We start from the raw sequence: 12,010 nt of genomic DNA, 5'->3' as shown, positions 1-12,010 counted from the left end.
ATAAACTTTTGAGGTATAACCCATTGTTAGTTGGGTCCTTTTAGAATGCCTTTGACAAGATGGAAAGTCTCTTCAGGTTAGTATATTATATGAAATAAAAGTTACTTTTCTTGAAATTTTTTCACAATACTATAATTTGTTATGCCACTGAGAAGACACAAAAATTAGTCAGTGAGCCTAGGTTCCATATTCATTATGAGCACATGCACATATAATCTCACCTTTTCCTACTCTTCTAATGAACAATTTCCCTTCTGAAGTATAAAAACCTCAGTTAGAAATGTTTATTTTTATGTGCATAAACGTTGTGTTGGTTTAAAGCACAAAATTTTCAGGAGTAGGAAATGCACTGTTATTGATCACTTAGTTTTGTATGTGTCTAAAATTTGCATGACAAAAGGAAAAGTTTTAGATATATGTAAAGTTGGGGAATTTATGCACAGATTTTAGAATATGCTTTGCTCTAGGGAGTAGTTATTTTTCTGCCTTAATGTTTTACCTATATGCAAATTGACTCAGAGTTCCTGTGGGGTGAAATCTAATTTTATGCAGGTTAAATATGATCTGTAACATATATAGTTGTGTGCCTTTTGTTATAAAAGAAATAAAATGAGTGGACTATATGGTATGTAAATTATATCTCAAAGCTGTTACCAAGTAAAAAAGAAATACAACTTGGTTATATAACAGTAAGGGACTATAGTGATGGTGGTGGTGGTGATGTGGATAGCTGGTGTTCACTAACATTGTGGAGAAGGGGAGGTTGGCTACCTAAAGTTATACCTTCTGTAATCTTACTGTCCCTATGGTATTCAAATAATTTTATGGGTGCTGATGAAATGTATCTTTACTAGAGGTTTTATAACCTGTGTCAGATTGAATTTATGTAACACAGTTTTTAAGAGGCAGTGATGTAATTAGTTCTAAAGAACTTGGACTTCACCAACAGGCAGATCTGGGTTCCAGTCAGAGAACCTTAAACAAGTCATTTAATCTCTCTGAGCCTTAGTTTCATCATTTGTTAAGTAAGACTAAAAATGCACACACTTTAGAGGGCTTTTATAACTGCTAGTATATGTGAACTCTCATGTTCACTCGATCTCTCTCTCCCTCCCTTCCTCCCTCCTTCTCTGTCTGTCTCTCTGTCTCTTTCTCTCCAAGTATGAATGAAATACTTAGGATAATACTTAGCAAATGGAGGGCATGTCAGAAATTAACCGTTAGTATAGCATGATAGTACTGAAAATGGTGACCAGTTGTTTACTTTTCTGTGCTGGAAACATTTTTAAATAAAATAATTGTAAAATTTCCTAAGGAAGTTTGTTAGGATGGCTTTTGAATAGGATAACAATTCAGGCTTTCTCTCTTTTTTCCCCCACTGTTTTGGAAAAATTACAGAAACTTTACAGAAGTGAGCAATGTCATTTACATAGTTATATAAATGTTTGTATCTTTACATGTGTTTTAGTGATTTATAAAAGTGTTTATAATTGACCCAATTAAAAACTTAAAAAAAATTTTTATCTCTTGGTTTAATTAAATGGGTTTTAGATTTCTCCTGTAGAATTGAGAATCTTTAAAGTATATCGAAGAAGATTTATTATAGGATATTTTCCTCCTTGCTGCAACCTTCTGAAGAAGAGATATGTACTTATTTGATGGGTATTGGCATTTTGTTTTGTATTTTACTCAGAAAATAAGTCTTGGCGTTTACTTTTGGATTCAGTCTAAGGAATTTACTTTTAAAATTGTGTTTTTTAGGGCAAATGGTATCATCGGAGGCAAGCTGTAAAAGAATTGCATAGTACATTGATACGTCTTTTAAATGAATTGCTGCCATGGGAAGCAAAGTTAATGAAAGCTTTTCAAAGGAACAGGTAAATCAAGCTTTATTATCTTTTTTAAGACTCTTACTTTATGATTATGGAAGGGATCCTGGTATCATTTAGTATAGTTTTCCACTGATTTGTAATTCAGATAGTTTTGAGTACCTACTGTGTACAAGGTACCTCCTAAGCCCTGACAAAGTACTATTACCTTTTTTTTTTTTTTTTTTTGCGGTACACGGGCCTCTCACTGTTGTGGCCTCTCCCATTGCGGAGCACAGGCTCCAGACGCGCAGGCTCAGCGGCCATGGCTCACGGGCCCAGCTGCTCCGTGGCATGTGGGATCTTCCCAGACCGGGGCACGAACCCGTGTCCCCTGCATCGGCAGGCAGACTCTCAACCACTGCACCACCAGGGAACCCCGACAAAGTACTATTGATTAAACAAAACTCTATACTGTGTGGTTTTTTCTCCCCCAGTTTTTTTTTTCATTGTGGTAAAATGCACAAATAAAATTTACCATCTTCACTAGTTTTAAGTGTACTGTTCAGTAATATTAAATACATTCATGATGTTGTGTCACTGTTACCCCATCCATCTCCAGAACTTCATCTTGTGAAACTGAAACGCTATACCTGTTAAACGATAACTCCCTATTCCCCCCTTCCCCCCATCCCGTGGCAACCACCATTCTACTTTCTGTATCTATGATTTTGACTAAGTACCTCATATAGTACAAAATATTTGTCTTTTTGTGACTGGCTTTATTTCACTTAGCATAATGTTCACAGGGTTCATCCATATTGCAGCATATGTCAGAAGTTACTTCCTTTTAAAGGCTGAATAATATTGCATTTTATGCATATACCACATTGTGCTTATCCATTCATCTGTAATGGGCATTTGAGAGGCTTTTCATGTTTTAGCTATTATGAATAATGCTGCTATGAACATGGGTGTACAAATATCCAAGACCCTGCTTTCAAATTTTGGGGTGTATACCTAGAAGAGGAATATGGTAATTCTATTTTTAATTTTTTGAGGAACTACTATACTGTTTTCTACAGTGACCGTATAATGTTACATTCCCACCAACAGTTACAAGAGTTCCAGCTTCTCCACATCCTCACCAACATTTGCTATTTTATTTTTTTTAATTGCCATCCTAATGAATATGAGGTGGTATATCATTGTAGTTTGGATTTGCATTTCCCTAATGATTAGTGAGATTGAGTGTTTTTTCATGTGCTTATGGCAATTTATATATCTTTGGAGAAATGTTTAGAGATTTTTTTGATTATTGATTCAATTTCCTTACTAGTTATAAATCTATTCAGACAGACAAACTCAAATGTCAGATGGTGATAAGTGCTGGGAAGAAAAATGAAGCAGGTTAAGGGGAATAAATGCTTAGTTTGGATGGGATAATAATGATTGGTCATTTACCAGGGTGTTGGAGAATGCTTCCCTGATGAGTTGATGTTTGAAAAGAGACCAGAAGGAAATAGGGGAGAGAGCCAAGTGGATATCTAAGAGAAAAGAAGATGTAGAAGCCTTAAGGTTAAAAGCATGATTGACATTTATAGGAAATGCAAAGGGGCAAGAATAACCAGAGCCGAGTGAGTGAGGAGGAACGTGGTAAGAGTCAAGAGTCAGAGAAGTATAGGGAAAGGTAGCCTACGTGTTTAAGGATTTTGGCTTTTACTCTGAGATGAGAAGCCATTGAAGAGCTTTAAACAGAGGAAGTACATGATCTGACTTATGTTTTAAAGCACTCGCTCTGCCTGTTCTGTTGAGATAGTGTAGTGTGGGATGATGATAAAGGCAGGGAAGTCAGTTACACTATAGTAGTGGTCCAGGCAAAAAATGATAGTGGCTTGGACCATGATAGTAGCAATGCAGACGGCAGGGAGTGCTTGGATTCTGGATAGATCTTGAAAGTAGGACTGGTGGAATTTCCTTAAGGCTTGCATATGGAGTGTCAGAAAAAATGAGGAGAAAAAGATGGTGCCTAGTATTTTTTATCTAAACAACTGGAATAATGCAATTGCCATTAGCTGAGATAGGGGAAACAAAGAAGTAGTTTTGGGGAGGGGGCGGATTGTTAAGTTTGATATGCCTTTCAGATGTCTAATTGGAGTTACTGAGTAGGCAGTTTAGCATATTAGTCCCAGTTAAAGGGAGTAAGCCAGGCTGGAGGTATAAATTTGGGGGTTGTCAGGATATAGATTATATTTAAGCTGTGAGATGGTAGAAATCACCTAGTATATGAGCATAGATAAGAGAGACTGAACCCTGGGACATTCCAACAGTTAGAGGTGATGGAGATGGCAGGACTCAGCAGAAATGACTGAGAAGGAGTATTCAGCAAGGCAGGAGCATAACCAAGAGTGGTGTCTTAGAAACCAGGTAAAGAAGATGTTTTAAAAAGGAGGCCGCTCATGATGGATTGAGGAAGATGAGGATGAGAATTCATTGTTAAATTTGGCAATATCATTGATGACCTTGAGGAGCTGTGTTGATAGAGATGTGGGTAAAAGTCTAAGGAGTCTGTTCAAGAGAATTAGGGGTGAGGAACTGGAGTTTTTCTATAAAAGTAGAGCAGAGAAATAGGGCAGCACCTGGAAGGACAAGTTGGAGTCAAGTTGGGTGATTTGTTTTTATTAATGGGAGAAATAACATGTTTGTATACTGGTGGAAATGATTGAATAGAGAGGCAAAAATGAACTCAGACAATGGAAGGGATGTTTGGTTGAGTGAGATTCTTGACTAGGTGAGAGAAGATGCATAAGTTGGAAGGGTTAGCTTAGACAGGAAGATGGAGAATATGAGTACAGATGCAGGTCTTAAGTTGCAGACGGGGTGTGAGCATATGAGAGTTCTTGTCTGATTGCTTCCATTTTCCCTGAAATAAGGAGCAAAGTCATTAGCTGAGTTGAGAAGAAGACTGAGAAGGGAGGAACTTTATACTACCCCCATATAGATATTACTAAAATGAAATTAATTTTACAGTTATCCTTTGGTAACCCACTCTAGTATCTTACAGCCCTCATCTGCTCTATAAAACCCTTAAGCAATAATTGAAAGATAAATAAATTGAGAGTAATTATTAACTAACATTTGTTGAATATTTGTGTGCCACACAAACTACGAAGTAAGTGCTATTATTATCCTCATTGTACAAATAAGTAAACTGATGCTTAGAAAGTTTAAGGAACTTGCCCAAAGTCTTACAACTGTTGAGTGACAGAGGTGAGATTTAAACTCCAATATGCACACATAGGAATTTTTTTTTTTTGATGTGGACCATTTTCAAAGTCTTTATTGAATTTGTTACAACATTGCTTCTGTTTTATGTTTTGACCTTTTGGCCACGAGGCATGTGGGATCCTAGCTCCCTGACCAGGGGTCGAACCCACACCCCCTGCATTGGAAGGCGAAGTCCTAACCACTGGACCACCAGGGAAGTCCCACACAGATAGGAATTTGTAGCAAAAGTAAATTGGAGAATGTATGTTCAGATTTTTTAAAAAAAAAACAAAAATAAACAAAGGGTAAAAGTAAAATAGAGAAACTCAGTTGAAAGCAAATGAATAATAAAGGATCTCTAAAATATCATGTAATCATTTGGAAATGTTTCTATCTCTCTTAGTGTTATAGAAACATAGGTATTATGTTTTTATGTGAAAAGGATCTCTGAAAGATCACTTTTCAGCTTTGTTTCCCTATGCTTAATTTAAAAAAATAATTTCTAGTGAGACCCAAAGGTTTAGGTATGATTGCTCTCAGGATTAAATGATGGATTGTTTTTGTTTGTTACTCTTTGTATAACAGTCAAAAATAATACACACTGTTTCTTAGAACTTTTTGATTAACTCTTTTAAATGACCTTTTAAACTATATTATAATCAGCAGTTTTAAGACTATCTCAAATCTATTTCTATCAGTGCAGCTAGAAAAAAAATTACTTTTTTCTCATTTAATAGGTCTAACAGCAGCCTTTAGAAAGACAAATAGGTATATGTTCGAACACTTTATTCTGAAATTGCACATATATTTTTTTAAGTTTCTTATGCCTACACCCTGTGTTTTGTCTTCTTGAACAATAGTCATTGGCATCTTAGACACACTTGGTTAAAACATAGGTTTAGTGACTTAATTGAAAATACTAAAATATAGCTTAAAACGTTAGAAGGTACTTTAGCTTCCAAGAGTTCAATACGTATGTATTGTTTGTTGTGTCGAATATTTTTCTTCAGGAGTCGCCTAAAAAAAGACTATGATGATTTCAGAAGACAGCCTGATCACGATAAATTTACTGGAGAACTGTGGACTGCTGAAGAAGGTGAAGGAGATCCTGGAAAAGAATCTCCAAAAGTAGAACTCAGTAGCAAGTCTATAGACACCACAGAACCTCTAGATATCCTGGAGAAGGATCATTTTGATTCAGGTAGGCATTAAAACTTTCTTTAACACAACACTAAAAGCACAAAGAGAAATTTTAGTATCTTTTGTGGAGATAAAGGATAATCTAGTTAATGAAGTTCATTGATTGGGAAAATCTGTTATGTTTGAAGGTGTACTAATGTCTTATTAAAGGTTCTTTGGAGTCATTATTACTGTTCTAGGAGTTTCTGGAGTCAGTGCCTGACTCCAAACTGTAGGCATGTTATTGCTCATTACAGACCACACATCATTGATATGCGTCCCTTTGAAATAGGTTTAGCCTCTTCTTTTTATTATTATTAATTTTGAAGCACTATTTCTGATGTTTGCTTTAAATGGAACTTGTCAAGTCCCTGATAATTGTGAAGATTTTTTTTTTTTTATGAGGAATGATCAAGGTTGATGGCCTAATAAGACCAGAGTGAACACCTCATTCTTATAAGGAGGCTGGATTAGATGATCTGTAATTCATTTCAACTTATCAGATTATTTTATTCTGTAAATCTAGTTAAATAACTTTCTTTAGTTATCTAAGAGGTATAAAAATTTTTGGTTAGAAATGTATTAACCTATTGTTTTCCATGTCTGGTGAATTGAAAAAGAGTAACTTCTCATCAACCCAGTTTGATCAGATATGAACATAAATTTTTTACTGTAGGAATAATTAAACACCAGAAAAAGCTGGACATTTTTTATTCCGTAGAGTCTCTCTCTAAAAATAGAAAATATGGAGAACCATCTCTCTTTGATACGAAGGTTTCCCTATCTAGAAGGAGAGCACTAGACTAGATTCCTTTCCAAATCTAAATCCTGAGTCCTAATTGCTGGCTTGAGTATCTCTTTAAAAGATGTAAACTTTCCTTTTACACTTGTATTGGCAGCAGAATTTGATCAAAAATAATTTCCTTATTAATAATACGTTGTTCTTCGGAATGGTTACAATGTCAGGATTACCATGTTAAAGCTCACCTTACCTTAATTTCCATCAGTGGTACTGAGACTTTTGAATCGCCCTGCAGATTTCTTAATAAATTGCTTGTTCAAAGATTGACTTTCTTTTTTATAATTGGTCTTACCATTGCTATTCAGTTGCTGTTTTATATAAACAAAATGCTTGTTTTATAATTTTCAGATGATATGAAATTGTCAGAAATAGATTTACCTATGGCCAGAAGCAAGTTGCTGAAAAAAGAATTGCCTTCTAAAGATGTACCTAAGACACTGCCTAAAACACTTAAACGGCAGTCCAAACAAACTAATTATCTGGATGATAGCACAAAAGAGCTTTCCCCAAGGAAGAAAACAAAGTTAAGCACAGATGAGACAACAGTTGAGACTGTAGAAGGTGATATGCAAATTGACTGTTTGAATGAATCAAAGCATACAGAGCCACTGTTTCCAGAGTCATTTGCCTCATTGGATTCAACACCAGTGTCTACTCTCCAGAAAGGGACCAAACCTATTCAGGCCTTGCTTGCAAAGAATATTGGGAACAAAGTGACCTTAACAAATCAACTGCCCCCTTCCACAGGTAGAAGTGCTCCTGCTGTGGAAAAGCCAGTTATATCTCCTCCAGAAGCAAGCCCCATAAAGCCAGCATTGACCTGCCATACCAGTACAAAAGGTCCTTTACAGATGGTGTACAAAATGCCCTGTGGCCAGTGGTTGCCCATAGATCTTCATAACAGCTCTGTAAAGATTCAGATGCAACCTATGCTGGATCCTAAAACAGGAGAAAAAATCATGCAGCAGGTTCTCATTCTGCCTAAGAATTTTGTAATTCAGCACAAGGAAGGGAAAGCAGTTGCAAAAGAAATACCACCACTTCAACAAAAAGGTACAGAACGACATGGTTCATCTTTCCCACAGACAGCAAATGTAAACTCTTCTTTAGCATCAGTTCTTGTCAACCCAACAGGAACTGTTTCTACCCAACTACCTAATACAGCTTTCAACAAGACAGTTACACCTTTGTCAAATGTGAGTAATGCTAGACCACAGCCTTTGACACCTGTAACCTCCGTAAGTAATTTATTAACACCACCAGTTAAGACTAGCCAGAGTGAGGCAGGAAAAGTCAAGAATGCAGTTTCAGCAGCCACATTCCCCCAGCCCATTGCTTCACCCACCATTTCCTCAACAGTTCAGCCTCAGTTATCAGCAACAACACTAAATGGATCTACAAATCCCAGTAGTTCCCTCAACTGTTTTGCACAACAAACTGCTGATTCTTCTGAAGCAAAGCAAGAACTGAAAACTGTATGCATAAGAGATTCACAGTCAATTCTTGTTAGGACACGAGGTGGGAACACTGGAGTTGTAAAAGTACAGACCAATCCAGATCAAAATTCATCCAATAGTTTATCTTCAAGTTCAGTTTTTACTTTTGCTCCTCAGCTTCAGGCATTTCTAGTGCCAAAATCAGCAACTTCATCATCCTCTGCTTTTTCGCCAGTAGCTGGAACAACTGCTACATCTAGTCTCCCACCTTTTGGCCAAGCACCTACTTCTGTTTCCATTCCAGCTGGCTTTAATCCATCCACGGGGAAAAATCTTAAATTTACATTAAGCCAACCTTCCTGCAGTAGTAATTTGGGGCACATGATAGATAAAACTTCACACATGCCCTCCTCTCCCTTAAAGTCTTCTGTTTCTTCTAGCACTCTCCTACCATCAACAGCAAATAGTTCAGTAAGCGTAATTAGCATATCAACAGGAAATTTTGGACAAACCAGTGCAAATGTTATTCATACACCAGCTAAACAGCAACAAGTAGATTATGTCACAAAAAGTTACCCTGTTACAAGATCAGAAGCAACAGCAGCAACAAATGAAGATATGGTCAGTGGGACTCCAGTTCAGAAACTTATGCTGGTGTCAGCTCCATCTATTCTTTCTTCTGGCAGTGGAACTGCAACTAATGTGGCACCTGCACCAACATCTGCAAGTGTTCCTGCCCAGAAATTAGTTTTTATTAATGCTGCAATTCCCAGTGGCACTTCAACCCCAACTATTGTGGCAGAACCATTAAAACAAACTCTTCCTCCTCCCTTGAGTAAAACATATGTTAAGGCTCCAGAGCAGCCCCAGATAGTACTAATTCCATCTACAGTGGGAGCACCAATAAAAATAAATTCGTCACCAACTGTGTCTCAGATAAAAGATGTGAAAATTGGGCTAAACATAGGCCAAGCAATTGTAAATACTTCAGGCAGTGTGCCAGCTATACCATCAATTAACCTATTGCAAAATGTAACCCCAAAAGGAGAAGAAAAAAGTACCAAGGGCTATGTTTTGCCGCTGTCAACAATTGGTAATTCAATTCCAGTAAGCTCAAATTTTGTGAGTCAAAATATTACTCCTGTTAATGAATCAGTGGTTTCTGCTTCAAGAACAGTAAACATGTTTTCAGTAACAGGAGCAAATGTATCTTTGGGTTCTCTTTCAGTGACCTCAACCTCTGCCTCAGTTGGGACACGACCTCCTGTTTTAGTCAGTGGAAATGATACCTCTTCAAGAATTATGCCTATTTTGTCAAATAGACTTTGCACGTCAAATCTCGGAAACACTGTGGCTATATCAACTGTGAAAACAGGACATCTTGCATCATCTGTTCTGATTTCAAATACACAACCAACAGTGTCTCCTAAATGTCTGACATCAGCTTTGCAAATCCCTGTTACAGTTGCCTTGCCTACATCTGTGACTGTATCCCCTAAAATAATCAACACAGTTCCACAAGCCGCAACAGTACCAGGAGCCACACGTTCTGTATCTCTTTCTAAAAGACAATCTCGGACTTCCGTCCAGTTTCAGTCACCAGGGGTTTCAACTACAGTGCCAACAAGTATAAACACAAATAAACCTCAAACTGAATTTCCATCCCTTTCACCGAATCCAGGTAAAATAATTAACATTTCCAATTTTGCTTCTCTGCCAAACCAGCAACTGTCCCCTGCTTTCGTAAAATCAACCCCCAGTTACAGTTCTGCTCCAGCTGGCACTGCCGTTCACACTGGTGCAGCACCATCAAATGTAACTAGTGTGGCAGGGGGCCAGTTCAGTGAGCCTTGTATTCAGCAAAAAATAGTCATCAATACCAGTACGCCTTTGGCACCTGGCACACAAATCATGATTAACGGAACCCGCTTTATTGTTCCACCACAAGGTCTTGGAGCTGGCAGCCATGTTCTCCTTATATCCACTAATCCAAAATACGGACCTCCCTTAGTTCTTAACAGTGGCCAAGGCATTCAGCCTACACCGGTAGATAACCTGGCCCAGAAGATCACGCTAGCATCAAATAATTCTTTAAGTGGGCAACCTGTGAAACATTCTCTAAGAAGCTCTACAAAAATTGTAAACTCTCTTGGGAATGCAAGTTCTCTACCCACAGTACATGCAGCACCACAGATCATAAACCCAGCTGCTGAAGTTTCTATACCACCTCCTGCACCAACAGTGTCATTGACTTCAGTAATTAAGTCTCCTCCAGCTACTCTTTTGGCTAAGACATCTTTGGTTTCTGCCATTTGCTCTAGTAATCCTTCACTGCCGAGTAGCACTTCAGTATTTCATTTGGATACATCAGTCAAAAAATTGTTGGTCAGCCCAGAAGGAGCCATTTTGAATACCATAAATACTCCATCATCTAAGGTTTCTTCACTCTCTTCATCACTCTCTCAAATTGTTGTATCTGCCAGTCGAAATCCTGCCTCTGTCTTCCCTGCTTTTCAGTCATCTGGCTTAGAGAAGCCTGACACAGCTGCATCTTGAATTAGACTAAACGAGCCAGTTTTTAAATAATGGGGCATTGTTTTGACTCCCATAAACATTTTAACTTTATTATACTGTTGAAAACATACATAGTTTGTGTGTGTGTGTATGTGTGTTTTAATGTATCTTTTCATTAGCTTGCAACAAGGCTTTGTTTTTCTTGGGGAGGGAAAAATCTGTTCCATTTCACTCATTGATATGAGTATGTTTTCAAAGGTTATTTGTTTAAAATAGACAGGACTTACCTGTCTATATAACATGAATTGAACAAAGTCAAATTTGACTAGTTTGGAGTAAGCTAGGCTTTTGCACACTTGCATTGACATGTTTCTTCTTGAATTTGGACTGTTGCGGCGTGGCTCTACAATATGGTATTCTGTGTCTTTAGTGGAATCTTATTTTTGTTTCTGTAAGAAAAAATATATATATATATATTTATGCATTGTGAAAATGCAGTCCATTGTGTAAAATTGTACATATTCCTAAATCCTTAACAACCTCTACTAAACTATATGTACAAAGAACTATGCTGTCTTATTTATGTTTTGTTTACATAATGTATAGTTTTTTAAGTATTTTAGTAATTTTGGACCAGTGAACTGTTAGCATCAATGCAGAAGAATCTGCATGTAATAAACTGAGTTGCTGTATTTCCTTGTTTGAATACCATTTTTAAAGTGCGTTCTTGTTCCATTGAAAGACTACATGATAGAAGATGAGGACAGATCTTTACAAAAAGGAATTTAGGCTAGGAAATTTGAATTAATAATAGCATTTGTACAAGGCTTTAGAATTTATGAACTTTACTTCCACATATCTCATTTGACTTTCACAGTACTCTTGAGAGCTTAAATGATGTGCCCTAGGTCACTCAGCTAGTTGGTGGTATAGCCAGTATTTGAACCTAATGCTTAAAATCATTTCTGCATAACTTTACATTACTTCTGCTTTAAAATTTCACT

General features: G+C 37.1%; 1 protein-coding gene across 4 annotated transcripts in view; it reads left to right on the top strand.

Moving 5' to 3' along the window:
* The window catches only part of BRD10 (bromodomain containing 10), a 104,334-nt gene extending 92,636 nt beyond the window's left edge, over nucleotides 1-11,698 (top strand). For all 4 annotated transcript variants that reach the window (XM_027105841.1, XM_027105840.1, XM_027105839.1 and 1 more), the window contains 3 exons: nucleotides 1,762-1,877; nucleotides 6,086-6,276; nucleotides 7,405-11,698. In XM_027105841.1, coding sequence (XP_026961642.1) covers nucleotides 1,762-1,877; nucleotides 6,086-6,276; nucleotides 7,405-11,048 — 3,951 coding nt within the window. In that variant the 3' untranslated portion in view covers nucleotides 11,049-11,698. The remainder of the gene's footprint in view (nucleotides 1-1,761; nucleotides 1,878-6,085; nucleotides 6,277-7,404) is intronic.
* Nucleotides 11,699-12,010: the final 312 nt, after the last annotated feature.

This window comes from Aethalodelphis obliquidens, unplaced genomic scaffold, assembly GCF_003676395.1.
Source record: "Aethalodelphis obliquidens isolate GAN/ISIS:26980383/991018 unplaced genomic scaffold, ASM367639v1 scaffold7, whole genome shotgun sequence".
Classification (NCBI taxonomy): domain Eukaryota; kingdom Metazoa; phylum Chordata; class Mammalia; order Artiodactyla; family Delphinidae; genus Aethalodelphis; species Aethalodelphis obliquidens.
The sequence above is the reverse complement of the archived record's forward strand: the minus strand, read 5'-3'. Positions and strand labels throughout refer to the sequence as shown.